We start from the raw sequence: 19,979 nt of genomic DNA, 5'->3' as shown, positions 1-19,979 counted from the left end.
TAGCTTAGTAATCAAGTATTTCTGTATATTTTTCAATTGTAAGTATTTGCAGTAAAATCTTGTTTCAAAGTTCAGTTGTAAGTATTTGCAGTAAAATCTTGTTTCAAAGTGCAAAATGGGTTTGTGCATGAAAACATAGTTTTAGAAAGAACAAATAAGCAGATAGCATGTATTTAGTAACAGATTAATACTGTTAAGAGTACAGTTCAGTTCAGTGTCAGGCTTCAGCTTTAGATAGGTCTTCATGCTTTAATTATGTGACATCCAAAATTCAATTCTTAGACATGCATTTGATTTAGAACCAGATTTAGCTTTTAAATGTTTTAACTGGATTTTCTTTTCTTTCTGAGGTAACTAGTAAGACAAGCTATAAGACTATCTGTTTAATTTACTACCTTATTGTTTCTTTGTCATTTAATTTTATAACCCCTTCCAAAAAAAAAAAAAACTGAGGCAAAATTATTTTTTTGATTGTTTATTGATTCACTCTTCTTCCTAACACAGAATAGAATAGAGTAACTATAGACATAGAAATTTTTAATTTAATTAAAGATTATTATAAACAGCTATAAACTAATAGGTTTTAAAACTGAAATTAAATGGAGAAAAATATAAAATGTCAAAATTGCACCAGAAGAAATAGAGAAAAGCCTTAAAGAAATTTAAGTAGTAAATTTTCCAACCCCAAAAATATCTAAAACTGTATTGTTTTACAAATGAGCTCTACCAAATTCAAGCAATAAGGAATTCATCTCTTATGCAGATTGTTCTAGAAAATCTAGCAAGCCATCCAGCTTACTTTAGGGAGCTAGTATGATCTTGATTCCAAAGAATCAAAAAATGTTTCCAGAGGAAAGAAAAGGAAAAAAGAAATAGGGCCGTTTCATGGATGGATATCAATACAAAAAAAATCTAAATAAAATGTTATCTAACAACCCAACAGTGTTATATATAAAATGGTGGGGGGGGTGGATATGGGTGTAGAATGGTGTATTTTTGTGTATTGCATCAAGACCGACCCTTTTAAGATCAGGAGAAAGACAAGGATGTTCCATATCACCACTGTTGTTTCATGTAGTTTTCAAGGTTAAAAACAATTTTATAAGAAAAACATAAAGAAGTTAACTAGTAAGAGTCACCAAGATCACAATCAACTTTCAGACATCAATAGCATAGCATTTTCTACATCATCAGTAACCAAATATAAAATGTAATTTTCAAATATTATAATTACATCAGAACTTATGAATTGTCTGAGAATTAACTTAACCAAGAATGCCAGTGTCCTTTATGGAGACTATATTAATTTTAACTCAAATAAAGTGCAGAGAAAATGATCTATATAAATAAAGAGACATTCTGAGACCTTAGATAAGAAAACCTAGTATCCATTTTTTCCATTTTCCTAAATTAATCAATAAATGTATTGGAATCTCAATCAAAATTATTTTTATGTATCTATACACTTACTGTAAAAGTTACAGGGAAGAATAAAGGTCCACAAATAGTCGAATTGACTCTGAAAAGAAAAATAAATCTGTTATCAAATTTTGATCCACTTACCCGCTGGCAGTAAAGCCAACCTACTGACACCAGTTTGTGGTGAAGGAAAGTGCAGTGTTTATTGTAAGACACTGGAAGAGGAGTCTGGGTCAGTTAATGCTCAAAAAATCCAAACTCCCTGATGGGTTTCAGGGAAGCACTTTTTAAGGCACAGTGAGGGAGGGGAGTCAAAAGGTGTGTGATCAGCTCATGCACAATTCTCTGCTTGGTTAATGGTGAGGTAACAGGGCAGTGTCGCAGGGGTTGTTAACATTAGCAACCATCCGGCTCCAGTAGGTCTGGGGGCCACATGCTCACAATCAAATAGTTAACTTCTTCTATGTGGTGGGAGTTTTAGGATCTGTGAAACAACTCAGGGAATGCACATCAGAAACCGTTATTTAGATACTTCAGGGAGGAACTAAAGATTTCTGTGACTGCCATAATTTACTGTTTAAATTGTTACCAGTTCTCCTGGCCCAAATGCTGCTTTTGTCACTACATGTTCACATCCTTTCAATTATTAATTCTTGAGTCAGGCTTTTGTGACTCAGGGGAGGCCTGGAAGAAAGACTACAGCTTTTCTACAAACAAGAGGCAGGCAGAGGACATGGCGGGAGGGGTCTGTCCTGGGAAGACCCGCAGGGTCCTGCTCGGTTACGAATCTACCAGATATTAAGATAAAAAGGAGAGAAAGGAAGGAAGGAAAGAAGGAAGGAAGGAAGGATTGTATTGCTTTTTGTAGGTAGATTCTTATATTTTCTGTAACAATAGCAGTTTTATATCTTTATTTCAAATATATATTCACACACTACACATGACAGCACACGTCACTGAGGTAAAGTGTATTTTTTTAATAGATGGTTTTGGAAAAACTGCCTTATACATAACAAAAATTATGCCGGATCTCCACCTATACCACACGTAAGTGAAAGTAGACTCTGGATAGATTAAAGGGCAATATATGAAAAGTAAAGCCATAAATATAAAGCTGATGCATCAGATTATAGAAAGTTAGCTTTGCTATTTCAAAACAAAATCCTGAGAGCATAAACATAAAGAAAAAAATTTGATTACCTCAAAATTAAGAATTCCTGTTCAACCAAGAACAGCATGGATAAAGCTAATAGACACGTGACATTTGGGAGAATGCATTTGCAATATTTAAAACCAACAAACTGCTATCTAAAGTATATGAAGAGCTTCTACAGACTGACAACTAAAGATAAGGAACTTCATTAAAAAATGGGCAAAGAGTAATGGACATTCATAATCACGCAATTGTGTCACGGCGAGTTCGAGACAGAGTAGTGCTCCTTACTGGGGGAGTTCTGAGCAGCCACTGGAAGCAATGGACTACCTATAGCAACATAGGTAGATCCTAAAAAGCAAGGCTAAGTGAAAAAAAGTGAGAAACAAATGAAATCTGTAACCGTATTCCATTTTCATAAATCAAAGATGCATATACGCAGAAATACATTACATGAGTAATGGTTTATAAAGACACATGCAAACAAAAGGAGAAACATTAAACACATTTTAGGCATTGCCCTTGGCAGAGGAAAATCAAAGTAGTGGATGGAGATAAAAGAATAAAGAAATGTTTTAAAACTCAAATTAGTGAAAAGTAATCATTCCTTCCGACTCTCATAATTGCATTAGGCATTTAGTTCAGTAATTTGTTTTATTCTAACAGATTTAATAGTAAATTTCATTGACCCTTTCTTTCCAAATATGTCTAGTCGTATCTATAAGATTGGTTTGAAATGGTTGCTCTTAGCTGATTATGTGTTATGTTGGTAAAGCCTCCCTTTAAGTGATGTATCTGATTTCACTACTATTTTGAATTCCAGTGAACAGACTTGGGCAATACCTACTCTATAATGAAGTGCCACTTATTCATTTTTTCATCCTTTCATTTAGTGCACCAAGCACTGAAAACAGTGCTGAATAGTGACTGACTTTCCATTTATACAAATTGACCAAACCAGTATGATGGACATAAGCAATACAGAATTTGAACCAACATCTCTTTTGTATTTTAGTCCCTTTTTTTGTGTTCTGGTCTGGGCTATTATGTCAAGACCAATGAGATGTAGAGTATAGAAATTCTGTTTAGTTTTAGTATGAAAACTATCCTTTCATTAAATCTAATAGTTTATATTTTTGAATGAGAAACACCCACAAATAACTGATGTAAATAAAATACCAAAAAATTTTTGAAAAGTAAATCAAAAAAGAGGTTGAGGGGAATAAATTACTAGTCAAATGTGATTATGGGAAAAGTTGAAAAGTACCCTTCAGATATTTTGTAAATTAAAAAAATGAAATATAACTATCAGAGGGCTAATTTAAGAAATCATGTATTAATTAAGTGAATTCCAAGCTGGTTTCAACACCTGACAAATCAGGGACATGCAGCTAGAGAATGACTTCATTCACATATTTAGTTACAGCTGTAATTTCGAAAATTGTTTCATACAGCTTTGCATAGTTGAAATTTAAGAAGCTAGCTCTGCAGCTTTTTGTTCATGTTGCTGAAATCAGTGTGCCCTCAAAATGAATAAGAAATTGATGATAAATGAATGCAGCGCAAGGCATAGTAAGCCACACCGTGATGGTCACTGCTTATACCACACTTGTGAGCAGAACTCCGTGCCTACCTGTCAGAACACCTCTAGGAAGCTTATGATGGCTTCTTAAGAAATGAGAACGCCTCTTTTTTCCTGACTCTTTATGGAAGCTTCATATGGCCACTGACTCTTAGTAATTTACATTCATTTCCCACTGGCTAGCAAACATCTAAAATTACCCAATGGTTCCTAACCTGTATAATAGCAGAGTTAATTCATAGCAGAAGGAAGGCGTTCCCTTTAGTAGTGTTAGAAGTAAGTTTGAAGACTTTAGGCAGAAAAATAAGTGTATATCAAAGCTTCTAATAAAAGTGTCTAGTTTCAAACTGATGTTTGAAAATTAGAAATTAAATTATTGTAAATGGTATTTTAAAAAGCAGGCATTTCAGATTATTTTTCTCTTAAACATGAATGTGTCTTTTTGAGAAATATATTTAGTATTAAAATTCACATCACATACACAGTGAAGCCAAGAGAACATTAAGTATTGTAGAAAGAAAATTTTCTTTTTGGTCTATGTTTTATTGGAAATTGTGTTTTCTCATTTCTAAGAGTAGAAGGTCTCATACATACAGATAAAATACAGGGATGCAAAGAACATTCTACTAATTTATATAGAATATATCAAAGTAAGAAAAAGAGAGATTTACTAAGTTTATATGGTCTCTTATTTCTATCTTGCCTCATTTCAGGCCCTGGAAAGTGAATTTGTTTCTTGCCAACTTCATCAGTGGATTGACCTTATATTTGGCTATAAGCAGCGTGGGCCAGAAGCAGTCCGTGCTCTGAATGTTTTTCACTACTTGACCTACGAAGGCTCTGTGAACCTGGACAGTATCATTGACCCTGTGCTGAGGGAGGTAGGTAATAAGTTGCATGTTACTCTAAAAATTTCTGTCATCTCGTAAACATAAATGTGGCTTTCCATCTCTTTCTGTGTGAGTTTCCTTTCAAGGTAAATTTTTATATAAAACATGGAATTCACATTCTTGACAAATGTGGATAACTTAGTGTTATATGTCATAAACAAATAATGAGAACACCATGTCGTTCCTTTTTGAATTGCGGACATACATAATGCACTTCAGCATCCCTGTTTTATTTGTTTTACTTCAGCATCTTCATTAAGATGCTTAATGCCTTATGTATGTTATTAATTAATGAAACCTACTTGAGTATTTAGATATGAATAGTTCACATTTAAATAATCTGCCAGTATCTGGGTTTTTAATAAAAGCAAAATTACAACCTTCTAGACAGAATACTCAAAAAGTGCATCAATAAAATAGATGAGGTTATAATATTTTATTCCAGTATGTTCTCAAAATGTATCAGTAAAATAGATGAGGTTATAGTATTTAATTCCTGTATATTCTCACCCTGAAATTTTATAGCTAACAGTTGGAAATTATATACTATAGTAAGTGTTATAAGTATTTTTTGTGAAAGTATTCACAAAATATATTATTTAAATCACTTCCACATTGCGCAAAATTATTTCGGATAGGTGAAAAGAGTGAAGATGCAACAGCTGCTAGATGAGTCTTGCTTCAAGGAAGCTGTACCCTAGTCTTCCATTCTACCAGACATATGCCATCTGCTCTATGCAAAACAAGTCATCATTTCTACATTTCTAGTCAGTGGAATGTTTTTTTTATTTTTTTATTTTTAATTTTAGAGGTGGAAAACTCATAGATTTGGGAAATAAAGCTCTACTAGAAAAATTTGCATCCATAAAGTTATTTCTTATAGACGTCTATAAAAACAAAATGACTCCATTTGTATGGCCTCAAGCAGAGAAGAGGAAAGGGAAGGGAAGGGCCTCATGATCATTGATCATTGGACCCTTAGGGCTAAATACTGCAAGAACACATTGCCAGCATGTTATTAGGTGCAGGGTTATACCATGTTGTATGCACCAGTAAATGGGATTATTGCCTGAAGCTGGGAGAAAGAGACAGGGACAGAGAATGAATGAATGAGAGAGAAGCCAGATATTGTAAGATTGGTTGGTGAAATAAAGGATTTTCTCTACAGAATAATCTGATTGATTTGTATACAACTGGGATTCTAATTCTGAGCTTAATTGTTCTCTTAATAATCTACTTTTGCTTAATACATGCCACATCTATAAATGTCTTACAATCTACATTTTTTTTCTCAGAACTAATACCTTTAGTATCAGGGGGAAAAAAAAAAAAAAAAAACTCCTGGAAGAGCTTACCCTTTTATTCTAAGACCAACTCCAAATTGTTTTTTGACTTTTAAATATTATAAACATTTTTGCTTCTGAATATTTTATTATACTTTTTTGTCCCTTGTAAAGTGCTGTCCTTATGAAGAAAGTGGCAAGTTAATCCTCTTGGGCAAAATGAAAATATTTTAAATATATTGCATATAATGAAAGTACAAGGCAGCATTAAAATTAACAGAAAAATAGCAGATTTTTCACATTTAAATGAGAGTAAATAAAGATACAAATGGGAGAATAGAGAGAAAGTAGGATTAGAATTGAGACTTTCTTTACATGCATATAGTGTACTTGAATCCTATAAAAATACCTGATCCTACAACATATTATACTATTGCTTTGGACAGTGACAAAAACTATGTATAGGCCTTAATCGTCAAACTGTAGGACTTCGTAATGAAACATTACATGAAAATGTGTAATTTAAAAATGTTTTGTTGGGTAAGAGCGGTTCAGCCACAATGTTGTTATTATATAGACAATCTGAACAGTAATACATTGCTGCTCCGATTACTGCACTGTGATGCAGACTGAGTGCCCTACTTCAGGAATCTCCTTCCAGCATTCCCATTCTGAGGGCGCAGATTGCTGAATGCTGAGTTTCCACTAGAGAAACTTCCAGAGTCATTCTGTGACATGTATATCTTCCCTCCTAAACCTCTCACCTGCCTCTCTCACTCAAACACTCTTCTGCCAGTTCTCAGAATACGAGGTGAGAGAGCTCCCACCTGGAACACTGTTACCTTCTCCCGCCAGACAGCATAGGCTCACGCACACACAAGCAGAGACATTCGTCCTGACCCAGTAGACCTCTGTCAACTCAAAATTGTTTATGAAGATACTTTATTTCCTTAAGACCAGGAGGGAACCACTTAGTATGTCGTAGACTTAATAGATTAAATGATCTTGCAAGGAATATAAGTTAACTCTCCCTCTCTCCATACCCCACCCTTACCTCCTCCACCCCATGACTAATGTATTTCCACAAAAAAAGTTCTGCATTAACATTTAAGAACCTGCAAAAGATGAGAACCCACCTGAATCCTGTGAGCTTTCTAATCTGGCCAACTCATTTAATGTTCCTCTACCTCTACTGCTTTCTCTATAAAGGAGGGATAATACAGAACATACGTTTGCCAGCATAAAAGCATTTAGCATCTTCTGTCACAAAAAAGAACTCTGTGGATAAGTGAAATGAAGTATATAGTATATTTGTTATTTGGCTGTCATTTATGCCCCTTTACATATGCATCCCCCCGTAAGAAGGCTGTCTGTAAGGCACAGCTCTTTCTATCAAAACATCCATTCCATATGAGATAGCTCATATGTGGAATCTCAAAAAAAAAAAACAAAGAGCATAAATACAAAACAGAAACAGACTCATAGACATAGAATACAGACTTGTGGTTGCCAAGGGGGCGGGGGGTGGGACGGGACAGACTGGGAGTACAAAGTTTATAGATACTGACAGGCATGTAGAATAGATAAACAAGATTATACTGTATAGCACAGGGGAATATATACAAGATCTTGTGGTGGCTCACAGCGAAAAAAATGTGAATATATGTATGTTCATGTATAACTGAAAAATTGTGCTCTACGCTGGAATTTGACACAACATTGTAAAATGACTATAACTCAACAAAAAAAATGTTTTAAAAAAATCAGCATTTTCCCAGAGCTCTGCCCTGTGGTACTATGACTTGAGAGAGTCAATATCTACCTAAATGATCAGACAGAGGCTCTTGAAAAAAGCAGGGTTCACAGTGTTAAGTCTTTTGTTGAGCTCAGTGCATTCCTTTTATTTGATAATGTTAATCTTAGTATTTTTAAAATGTGAAGATCACTATATCTCACAAAGATAAAACCAAAGGAAGGCTACAGTTGTCTTACACTAAACTCCAGCTAGCCTTAGGAAGATGAATTTTTAATGCTTAAATTAAACACTGATTTAAAGGAGAAATATTATTTGAAAATCTACGTATGTCACTTTTGTAAATGTGTATATATATATCCCACAATCTGCCTAGAACTTTGAGCTTTGAAGGTAGTGCTAAAACTTGAGAAATAGCTTAAGGTTATTGATTCATTCTCCCTTGACAGGTGAAATCATGAAGCAGCACTAACCACAGCAATTATGGCATTAAAATGTCAAGAAATTAGAGGTCAGAATAACAGATAATTTTCTTCTTTTTGTCAGATTTAAAATTGACATTCTTTGACAGTTTAGGATCTCTGGCTGAGGAAATATGATAGCTTAACTTATTTTATACTTGTAAAGCAGTAATTGATAATCAACTTCTTCATGACAGCCTCTGGGCAGAAACATGACAGAACAGTTGTGGTACAAAGCTCTTCATAATATGTAAACACTAGATCTGTTGGATATTAGATATTATTTAGATTGTCTTAAGTCTTGGCTTATATCATAATCTTCTAGGCACTTTTCTCGTAGACAAGCTCATCTGACTATTTGAGCAGTGTTTTTTTAAGCATGATAATGAGTATCTTCCTTATCCATTTTTACATATTAATAAAAAGTACTTGATTTACTTTATGTTTTTCCCTTCCAAATGATGGTGAAGGAACTCCATCCTATAACCTGCTTAGGAAGTAGGCTATTCTGGCCTGTAAGTATCTGGCCCCATGGTTTTCTAACTCTTTGCGACTCAAATGTGGTCCATAGACCAACAATATCAGCATCACTTGGGAACTTGTTAGAACTTCAGACTCCACTCTCAGGCCTCCCCGACCTAGTAAATCTGAACATGCATTTAAGGAGATCCTCAGGTGAGTTGTTTGAGACACTACAGTTTAAGGAGCCCTCTACTAAACGTGTTAGAATGATTTAGAATGCTTTTTTTCCCACCCCCTACAAAAGTAGAGAGAATGGCAGAATGAACTCCTATGCACTTGTCACCCAATTTCAAAAATTGTAACTCTTCTTGGGTCTTTATCCTCACCATTACCCTCTCTTCTATTTTCACATCCCCAGGCCACATCCATCTAGCCCCATCCAACTCTCCATCCCCGCCCCCTCCTGTATCCCATGGGCATCTCAGAATATCCAGGGAGAGGGTTCAGTCAGGTTTATTTTGGAAAAAATATTCTCTACAGGCATTTTATATACAATTCAAATCCCAATTGAAAACCACTAATCTAGCCTAACACCCTTTTAAATAATTTTCCAAGGACACACAGATACGTAGCATCAGAGCAAGAGTTGAATGAGGTCTCCTGGCTCTCAAGTCAAGGTTTCTTAGTCCCATTATTTTCTAGGAATTTATAAATAACAGAATACTTACTAATGCTTATTGGTTTTAGAGATGATATTCTTCTTACTTCCAAAATGACTCTTAAAAATGTAAGGGACATATAATGTGCATTTCCATTTTACTAACTTAAGCCATAAGGTTGTCTTTCTATTTTGTTTATGCCTTTAAGTTTGTTAAAAATTTCAACTCAGTAAAACTTCCAGTAATTACAGAGAAAATTTTAAGATAGCTTTAAGAAACCTTTATCAGCCATTTATTTTATCATTTGTTTTAATCACATCCCAGAAAATGTAGGTTTTATCAGTCTTCGAGAGTTCCAAAGGCACTAGGGGTTTATGCCATAGTTAGTATTTGGTTAGTAGAGATTACAAATTAAATGCCACAAAAATCGTTTACTGTACGCTTATAATGGGTGAAAATATTTTACTCTAAAATTGTTTTTAAAAATTATCGCTCTTACAATCATGGATAGAATAACTCAAGCCTGTCTGCCTCAGAGTATGATTATAGGATACTTGGCAATAAAAGATGATGGAAAGGTGGAAATCAGATAATAGGTTATATCAGAGCCCCATCATTATTATTTGAGTGACACTGAGTCGCTTTACTTTTATGTACCTTTGTTTAACCACCTAAAATATGATAACAGAAATGATACCTAACTCATAAGGCTGTATTTGAGGACCATACAAGAAAAGCTATGTGAAAATGCTTTGTAAACTGAAAGCATTACACAAACATTGCGTGTTATTACCCAAAAGCATAATTAAATGAAGTATCTTGTAAGAACTTCTGCTTTAATAATTTATTTCTCTGTATTGTCTTGTCTATAGTTGACACTGCCAAACCGAAATATGATTTAGATGACTTCTCTTTGACTGTAAGAGGTATACACATAAGCCTACCATAAAAGGCTGTTTGGCTGGCAAGCTATTCAAACATATGGGCCATGCAATATTTATTTATATGCATATACACATTTATCAACTTATGCTTGAATATCAAAACATTAAATACATTTCAATGTTGCCAATAGTCATAAATATATGGTATTTTTAGTCTAATTTTCTGTTACTAATATTTCTTAGTCTTGGAGTATATCTTCTTCATTTGTCTCATTCTTTGATCTGACAGGGATAACAAAGCATTCCTTTGGCTCTGCTATGGTAAAAATATGCCCATACGAAGCAGAATAGATCACTTCAATTTTTATTTTCTTGCTGAAACATTCCTTGCTACTACAGAGAACCGACATGATAGGGCTGTCAAGAATCAACAAGACAGATGTGTCTTTAATAAAAACAGCTGCAATGCTGGCTTTCCTAGAAGATGAACTTACAAAATTTATAAGGAAACAAAATTGACCCACAAAAGTCCCAATGATGTAAATGAAGGTATTTGTAGTGAGAACATTGATGGCTTCTACAATCATTGCTTACTCTTTCTGTGAATTTGTCATCTCTGGTCTTTTCCTTTCCCTGTTTCTGACTTCTTTCTTTGAACTGACCAAAGATATGATCACCCATTTTTGGGTCATTTGAGTGGGCAGTTGTACAGTGTAGTCTAGCTACTGGTGCCATGATACCGAATTGTTTTCAAAGAAGGGATGTTCTCCTAGGCAATTATTCTGAGACATGATTCCAACAATTGATCAACAGAAAGGCTGATAAAGATTTCCTAAAACCACCTTAATTTTTCCCCTATAATTAATAGAAGTTTTCCTGAGCTAAAAATGCTAACAAATTCAAAAGCCAAATTAAAACAGAAGGGAAAAGCCAATATTTTAAATTATAGGACTGGAAACACACATTAGGTATTCTTTGAATTTAAAGAATCATTTTGGGAACAAGAAGAGTATTATGACCCCTAAAACTAATGAGTATAGGTTCAAATGTACTTGTTAATGTCCAGCAGTAAGACATGCATTGGGGTGATTCAGCAAAAGGAGTTTCTACGTAGGAATTTGTATCAAGGAAATTAATGACACACATTTAATTTTGATTAGTGAATAAATCTTTAATTTAGGTTTATCTTTTCTCCTCCTAATTACTGCAGTCCTTTGCTAGTCCATGGTCATCAATCGTCCATAGAAAAGCATAAATAATGCAGCTAGTCAAAGTGGGATGTGTGTCATTTATGTGAGGTGTGCTTTTTCTCCTCTTTGTGTTATTTTTATTGTTTGGTGCTGAGAAGTGCTAATTATCGATTTTCAGAAATTAACAGCAAATGCTTTTGCAAGCATCTAAAGTCATATTTTACACACGGAAGAAGGATGACAATTGCAGCCTGCTGTTTGTAGTAGAAATTGCTGGAAGGAATTTCTTTATCTTCTATTAACATAGATTTCAGCTATGTTACACAGTTGTTACCTTAGCATAAATTAACAGTGATTCAAAACACATTGCGTGCTTCAGATTGTTGAAGCAGATATTACTCAAGCTAAGTACCTAAGCATTTCAGTTAGATGTTTAGGACTCATTTTTAAAGGTTTTAAACATATTGATAATGAGCCTATTTAAAGCCATTTGATCTCAATATAGTATATCTAAATTATTGTTTCCCATTTATGCCAAATTAAAGAAGAGCATTTTGATCTGCCAAATACATGCAATACTATTTTTAATTTGAATTTACTTTAATAAAAGTGCATGATTTCATTTTGTAATGTTTATGCCAGCACCTGGTGAACCTTTGTCTTGATGTCTTCCCACATACCAAACAAATCTATTTCAGCTTTTATTATTTTCATTATTATCTTCTTTGCATGATCAGACATTCCAAGTGAACTTAATTTCATATAGTGAAGAAGGGTCACCACCTGTACCTCTGTCTCTCTCATTCCTCCTCCTCCATCACTGCCTTCTCCTCAACTTCAGTCCCTCCTCCATTTCCTGCATCAGCCAGCATAGAGTTTGCTTCATCTAAATCCATTCAGCCAGGGAGAATCTGGCAGGGACATAATACTGATTCCTCTCACATATCATTAAGCATTCCTGGGTTGAGTATTCTGCTTATGTACTAGTAAGCGATCAAGCCAAAAGTGAGCAAAGAACCAAAAACCTGGAAGCATCCTTAAGAGATCATCTGCTAAAACCCTTGTTTCAGGTAGGTCAGTCTCTAAATCATCTAGAAAAGAGTGTTTTAATTCTCTTCTTGAGGATCAACAAGTATACATGGCAAAGAGACTTCATGGCCTCCCCCAAGAAGCTTATAACCATGTTTTCCTGCAAAATATTCTAAATCCTCAGTGAAATGTCTTGGACTTGGATATAATCATATGTTGGACAGTCCTACCTGGAAATGAAGTTAAAAACTAGCCAGCATTTTTGTTATATATTATACAAATACCATTTCTACTTGTATCAGTCAGGGTCTCAGCACATTACTCTCTCAAAGGGATAATGAAGACTCTGAAAAAGATATACAAATGGCCAACAAGCACAGGGAAAGATTCTCAACATCACTAACCATTAGGGAAATTTAAATCAAAACCACAGTGAGATACAACCTCATACCCATTAGGCTGGCTACCGTCAAACAAACAAACAGAAAATAGCAAATGTTGGCAAGGATGTGGAGAAACTGGAACCCTTGGGCACTACTGTGAGAATGTCAAATGGTGCAGCCTCTCTGGAAAACAATATGGAAGTTCCTCAAAAAATGAAAAATAGACCTACTGTATGATCCAGCAATTCCACTGCTGGGTATATATCTGAAAGAATTGAAAGCAAGAGTTCAAAGAATAATTTGTACAGCCATGTTCGTAGCAGCATTATTCACAATAGCCAAAGGGTAGAAGCAACCCAAGGGCCTTATCAGCGGTTGAGTGGATAACCAAAATGTGACATATGTATACAATGGAGTTTTATTCAGCCTTAAAAAGGAAGGGAATTCTGACACATGCTGTAACAGGGATGAACCTGGAGGATGAGTATTATGCTAAGAGAAATAAACCTGTCACAACAAGACAAATTACTGTATGGTTCCAGGTGCCTAGAACAGTTAAAATCATAGAGACAGAAAGTAGAAGGGTGGTTTCTAGGGGATAGGGGAAGGTGAAATGGGCAGTTATTTAATGAGTACAGAGTTTCAGTTTTTCAAGATAAAGAGAGTTCCAGAGATTGGTTGCACAACAGTATGAATGTATTTAGCTCTACTGAACCGTACACTTAAAATGGTTATGATGATAAATTTTATGTTGTGTGTATTTTACTACAATTTTAGAAAACTTCAAAGGGATAATGAAAAGTTTAACTATAGTCCTATTTACAAAAATATGGCAGGATATAGTGGATGACGAGGAAGGCAAAGCCTCCAGGGATTAACAGCTAGGTGCCACACCTAGGCCTGAGGACATAAGGGGAGGGAGCTTTTGGCTTAGCTTGGCAGGAGAAGTAGCCCTGGAAGGTGGTCACCCCGCAGGACCTGTGGCCTTAGGTAGAGAAGTGCAACCCAGCCACTGCCAAACTGGGACTTGGCAATGAGGGACACACCATAAAAATTCACCTTTCTTTTGTCCTGACTTCTCAGCAGCTGAAGCCAGTGGGAAGCCAGAGGGGGAGGGAGTACCAGTGATGTAGTCCATGGAGACCAGGCTCCTGGGAACCAGGATGCTGACCCAGCTCACTTCTCTGCCCCTCTGAGTTAGTCACCACTCTAGGATGAGCAGACTTACTTAAGGCATCCAGGGTAGGACAGCCACTACCTGCTACACTAAAATACATGTGCTTTTTCAACCTGACTTGACTTATATTTATTTTTAGGTAGAAAGGTTGAGTGAGCTGGCCACCAGTGGCACTGACCTAATTTAAAAAAAAAAAAAAGTTCTGGACAGAGCTTTATTCTCTACCATATGTAGAGAATATGGTGCTTATTTTTTCACATTCATTTCGTTAGTCAATTACATAATATCCTTACAATTCATCATTCCAAGGAGGAAATAGGAATCAGCAGGAGGATAAGTCTCTTCTTCATTTTTTTTTAGATTTATACCAAAAGAATACAACCAAGCACTCAGGCAGGTAGAAGAGCAAATCCAAACCCCCTTCCTCAAGTATGGTCTGACATCATCTGATAGCTAAAGAAATGTGACTCTTTTTCACTTGAATTACCAAATATTTTCTTAAATATTCTAACAATTTTTGCATAATACTATGCAAATAATTTTGCAGCCTTAATGCAGTTGATTGTTAAAACAAAGGAAACATCCTGGTTCTTCTGTTTTGTAGTTTCTATGAAAAACTAGAAGCAGTTGAATATAAAATAGCATTTTAATTTTTTATATAGTTAAATGTTTATAAGGCAAGAAATAATAAAGTACAGATATTATTTGCTTGATTTATTTTGCTTGTTTCTCCAGCATTAAAAAGTAATGCTTTATATGATCTTGTTTTATTATAACAATAAACCAGAAGCAAAAGCTTATCAGTTAAAATACATTTTTCCATTAAGTAATCTTTCTTTTTATCATTTCAGACTTCTCAAAATTCCATATTTTTTCCTACTTGGTATAGAATTGGTAGAATTGGAGGTAGAACACAAAGATGATAAAAAAAAAATCACATATGCTTTTTAGTTGCGTGTCTAAGTTGTATGTTTCTGGTTAAAAAAAAAAGCTTATCCACTCTCAAGCATTAAAATAAAAGCATTATAAGTAAGAACTGCGGAGTGAGATTAAACACAATACTAAGGACGTTGTTTGAAAATCTTTTTCTGTGTTCCCAAGCTTTTACTATTTTTTTCTTAAATTGTCAGAAAATTGTCAATAACTGACTTGCAGTTTGGACAGAGTCTGGTATTTTGCATTGTGGGTAGTGTAGCTTGTGGTGCTTTATAAAATGCCAGTTTTTCTGGAAAACCATTTAAAAGATTGTACAGACCAACAGAAATGGATGAAGCAAGTCATTTGACAGCCTACCTCATTAGCCTCCTCACACTGTCTCTCCCATGGCACTCAGACCTGATGGCGTTTCATCTGAAAGGCAATACTAAACTGCATTTGCAAAAAAGACTAGAAGTTGTGAAGATTCTATGGGAGAAAAAAAGGACCTGGGTTAAATTTACCTGCATTGATGAAAAGACAAGATTAATCTAAGTTTTTAATCTGGTGCATACCAGAGAAAGTGTAAATAGATAACTAGGCTACACAAAGGGAAGGAGAAAGCACATTTGTTCACCTAAACAGTAATTTCTTTCTTTTAGAGTATTTTGTATGTATCATTAATTTGAACATCATTCTAAACTATGACTTAGCTGCTGCTATGTTTACTTTCACCTTGGCTGTGAAGTCTTTGCATTAACAGGCAGACAAATAAGACACATAAACCACAGCATGTTCACTTCCTCTTCTGAAGATTTAATCCCAGACTTGTATCTTTATTCATAGAGGAGGTAGAACTTTCTTGGGAGGGAAGGCAAGAAGGAAAAAAAAAAAGCAATTAAGCAAGAGGTGCAACAGGTCAGAGGAATAAGGCATACACATGTCACAGGCATAGCAAACACATATGGCCTTTTTATGCAAACTAAAAAAAGACACTCTCTTTAGGAGGATGAATTTTTAAAGGTGCTGCTTCCTCTGGCAATTGGGGTCAATTCCATCACTCATTTGCCCCCTAACCGGGCACCTTTGCATATGGCATCAGTGACACAACCACACAGTGGCCCTCACCTGTGGGGAAGATGGAAGACTGGAGAGAGCTTGTTGAGAATAAGTGAGGAGAGAGGAGAGTTGGATGAAGGCGTGGGTAATCTTGGAACTTGGCAGGTGTGTCCTGGAGGATTTGTCAAAGAGAGCCTAACAAGACCAAGGACTGGGACGATCAGAAAGTAGGGAAGGGACAAGAAGGAAACTGTCCTAATAGGAACTTTCCCTAGTGGGAACTTTATATTACAGATAAGCAGGTAAAACTGAGTCGTGGGTCTTATTTGTGTATGAAATCTGAAAACCACACATACCGTGCAAATGTACTTCTGTTGTTCTCCTAAGCATAGTTCAGTTCACTTTTTCCTTCACTTCTCTGCTTCCCCTACAGAATTCCGTGTTTTAAAACTTCCCCCAAGGGGTTGAAAAGGTCTTTTTTTCCCCCTCTAATTTTATAACCTACCTATTTTTTTAACTGAAGTATAATTGATTTACAATGTTCTGTTAGTTTCAGGTGTACAGCCAAGTGAGTCAGTTATACATTGTTTTTAGATTCTTTTCCATTATAGGTTATTACAAGATATTGAATATAGTTCCCTGTACTATACAGCAGGTCCTTGTTGTTTATCTGTTTTATATACAGTAGTGTGTATCTGTTAATCCCACGCTCCTAATTTATCCCTCCCTCCCTTAACCTACCTACTCCTTGACAGATGTTAGCTGGAAAGAAAAATAAATGCTAAATATAAGGTGACTGCTCAACAAATATTCAACAAAATTTTTGTAAGAATAAGTAAGAATTGATATAACAATTAAAATTTAAATCTCTTAGTAAACTAACTTAATTGCCCTTTCTATCTGCACAATTCTTGGTAAAGAAATAAAGCAGTATTCCTTATATAATTATTTTATCAGACACCATTGAGTTTGATACGTAAGAGTTTCAGCATATCAGTACCCTAAAAGGCCACACGGCCTAAATCATTGCTCTGTTTACAGCTTTGACATTTTCATTCTGCATTCACAGATACTTACAAATACTCAAAATCAGCACAATCACTTTGAAGAACAATTTAGGAACAATTCCTTCCCTGTGACTCAGCAACCCCATACCTAGGTATACACCTGGCAGAAGTGACTTCTCCCCTCTCAAAAGACATGTGCAAGAATTTTCTAAGCAGCTTTATTCACAATAACCTGAAACTGTTAACAACCCAAATATCCATCAACAGGAGACTTGATATGTTGTGGCAGATTAACATAATGGAATACTAAGCAGCAAAAGAAAAACAAAACCCTGTTGACACACAACAAGAAGGATGAATCTCACAGACATTATGTTGATCAGAAAAAGATACAATAAAGATATTATACGATTCCATTTATCACAAGTTCAAGAACAGAAAAATAATCAATGATGATAAACATCAAAATAGTGATCAGCTTGGCAGATGGTGAGGAGTGGAAATAAGTGCCTGGCAGGAAAAGAGGCAATCCTGACATATGTACAGTCCCAGTAACCGCCACCCAGGTCGAGGTGCGGAGCTTTCCAGTTCCGTTCCAGAGCCCTCTGTCTTGATCTGGGTGGTGGTATAAGGCGAAAAAGGTACACACACACACACACATACCTATACAGTCACCAAACTATACACGTAAGATTAGTGTACTTCATGAACTTTATCTTTCTTAAACCTCAAAAAATAGATAGCAAATTCAGCAATTACAATGGCTTGTGAAACAAGGTTATTATTTAATTATAAGCAGATTTATATTTTGATGTTATCCTACCAAAAGGTTACCTAGTAATGAATACATGGTCTTCCATATTTGTAAAATACCAAAGGTTTTGTCAGTCACATTGGTTTTCAGAACTCTAGTGTTTTAAGCCTATGTTAGATTTGTATGAAATATGTGACTTGTAACATCACAGTCTATTATATGTAAAAAGTTACTATAACTGACTGATTCTAAGATGTATGTCATTTTTATATCTCAGTATTCCAAATCCCAGTGCCTTACAGTCAATGATGTATTGTTGTTTAATTGGCAACTTTTTTCACTTCTTGAGAGTATACAAAATAATGATGCTTCTAATAATGGATAACATCTTAGATTCAATGAAGTAAGCTAGCTTTACAGACCTATTTCCCCAGATTGAGGCTTCTGCCATACGCATTACACAATTCATGGGCTCTCACACACACAATGTTAGTTCATTCTTTCTTCATTGGAAAGTGCAATAGATACACAAAGCAATAGATTTCTTGTAACACAAACTGAAGTGTTGGTACTAGATTTTAAAAGGATTCACAAACTGAAGTCTATAGCATTCAGGCAGGGAGTGAGTTAGGGAAGCAGGCCAGCAGGCAGTGCATGCATGGGTCACATGAGTGGTGGGCATGAAAAAAAGAGTCTCTGTGCCTTGGTTCCAGACACGTGTTGCATGCAGGAATGCTGATGGGGTTAATGCCAGATCTTCTGGTTTTTCCAAGAGAAGCCAAAAAATCCAATTTACTATATGAAATTTCCTGACACATAAATGTTGGCCACTAGACTCATGTCTGTGAGCTGACTCTAGATTCCAATGTGTGACATCTGGCTGAGTGTAAGCCCTGTGGTGTCCTGGCTAGAATATAACCTCTAGGAAAGCAGGCATCTTTATCTGTTTGTTTGGTGAGTATCAGAGCTATCTAGAATGGTACCGGGTACATAGTAGGTGCTCAGTAAGTATATGTTTTATAAATAACATGGTCTCTCTGGTCAATGCAGAATATATAGAGAAAAAGAAAGACATCAAATTTTTAAGATCCCATTTCTGATAATACAGGAAAAAATCCACCTTATAATTAACTGTAAGTAGTTGTTTGGGTATTTTTTTTTAACTTGATATAGTTGGAAAAATTGTATTAATGGAAAAATTCCATGATACAGCAAAAAAGTCCATATAGCAAAAACTCTTTTCATGTTGTTGACCAGCTAATTTCTACTTAACCTTCAAACCTCAGCTCATGTCCTTTTTCTGGAAGTCTCTTCCCTAAAGGCCCTACGATCCCCCCCACCCCATCCTCCACTCTGAGTCTGATTTGGACATCACTCCTCCAGGCTCCCTGGCACCCCGGGCTGGCCTCCACCGTGGTCCTACCTGCCGTGGGCAACGATGTACTCATCCCATGTCCTTATGGGCTGAAAACGTCTGGAGGGCAGTCTGATATCTGATTTTGTATCCCTTGGTGTAGAGTTAACATTCAACAGATGTTTGTTGACTTAGTTGTTTTTGTGATATTGAATTGTAAAAGTAAAGGACTCTGAAGTTTTCTCTGCAACTACGCTTTTCTTTTTTCAGGCTACCTTTCAGTTTTGCCCAAATGCCCCACCATTTCCCCACATTTATATTCAGCAAACATTTTTGGATTCTGTAGGGCTAAATCACAGCCCTGACTGGCAGAGGTTCATAGTCTGAGCAAACAGACACACATAAAGTATTACTTGTTGAATTCCATGGAAAAAGGGGAAAAATATCCTGTGAGAATATGGTGAACATTTGTTATGATTTAGGGCATCTAGGAAGGATTTAGAACCCTGCCCAAGGTTAGCATGAAGGGAAATGTTACCTCCTACATCAGAATAACTACTCAGTT

General features: G+C 35.6%; 1 protein-coding gene across 11 annotated transcripts in view; it reads left to right on the top strand.

Annotated features, from left to right (window-relative positions):
* The window catches only part of NBEA (neurobeachin), a 536,625-nt gene that overhangs the window by 489,671 nt on the left and 26,975 nt on the right, over positions 1–19,979 (top strand). For all 11 annotated transcript variants that reach the window (XM_032496317.1, XM_032496318.1, XM_032496310.1 and 8 more), the window contains one exon: positions 4,868–5,035. In XM_032496317.1, the coding sequence (XP_032352208.1) occupies positions 4,868–5,035 (168 nt within the window). The remainder of the gene's footprint in view (positions 1–4,867; positions 5,036–19,979) is intronic.

The sequence above is a fragment of the Camelus ferus genome, chromosome 14, assembly GCF_009834535.1.
Source record: "Camelus ferus isolate YT-003-E chromosome 14, BCGSAC_Cfer_1.0, whole genome shotgun sequence".
Lineage (NCBI taxonomy): Eukaryota > Metazoa > Chordata > Mammalia > Artiodactyla > Camelidae > Camelus > Camelus ferus.
The sequence above is the reverse complement of the archived record's forward strand: the minus strand, read 5'-3'. Positions and strand labels throughout refer to the sequence as shown.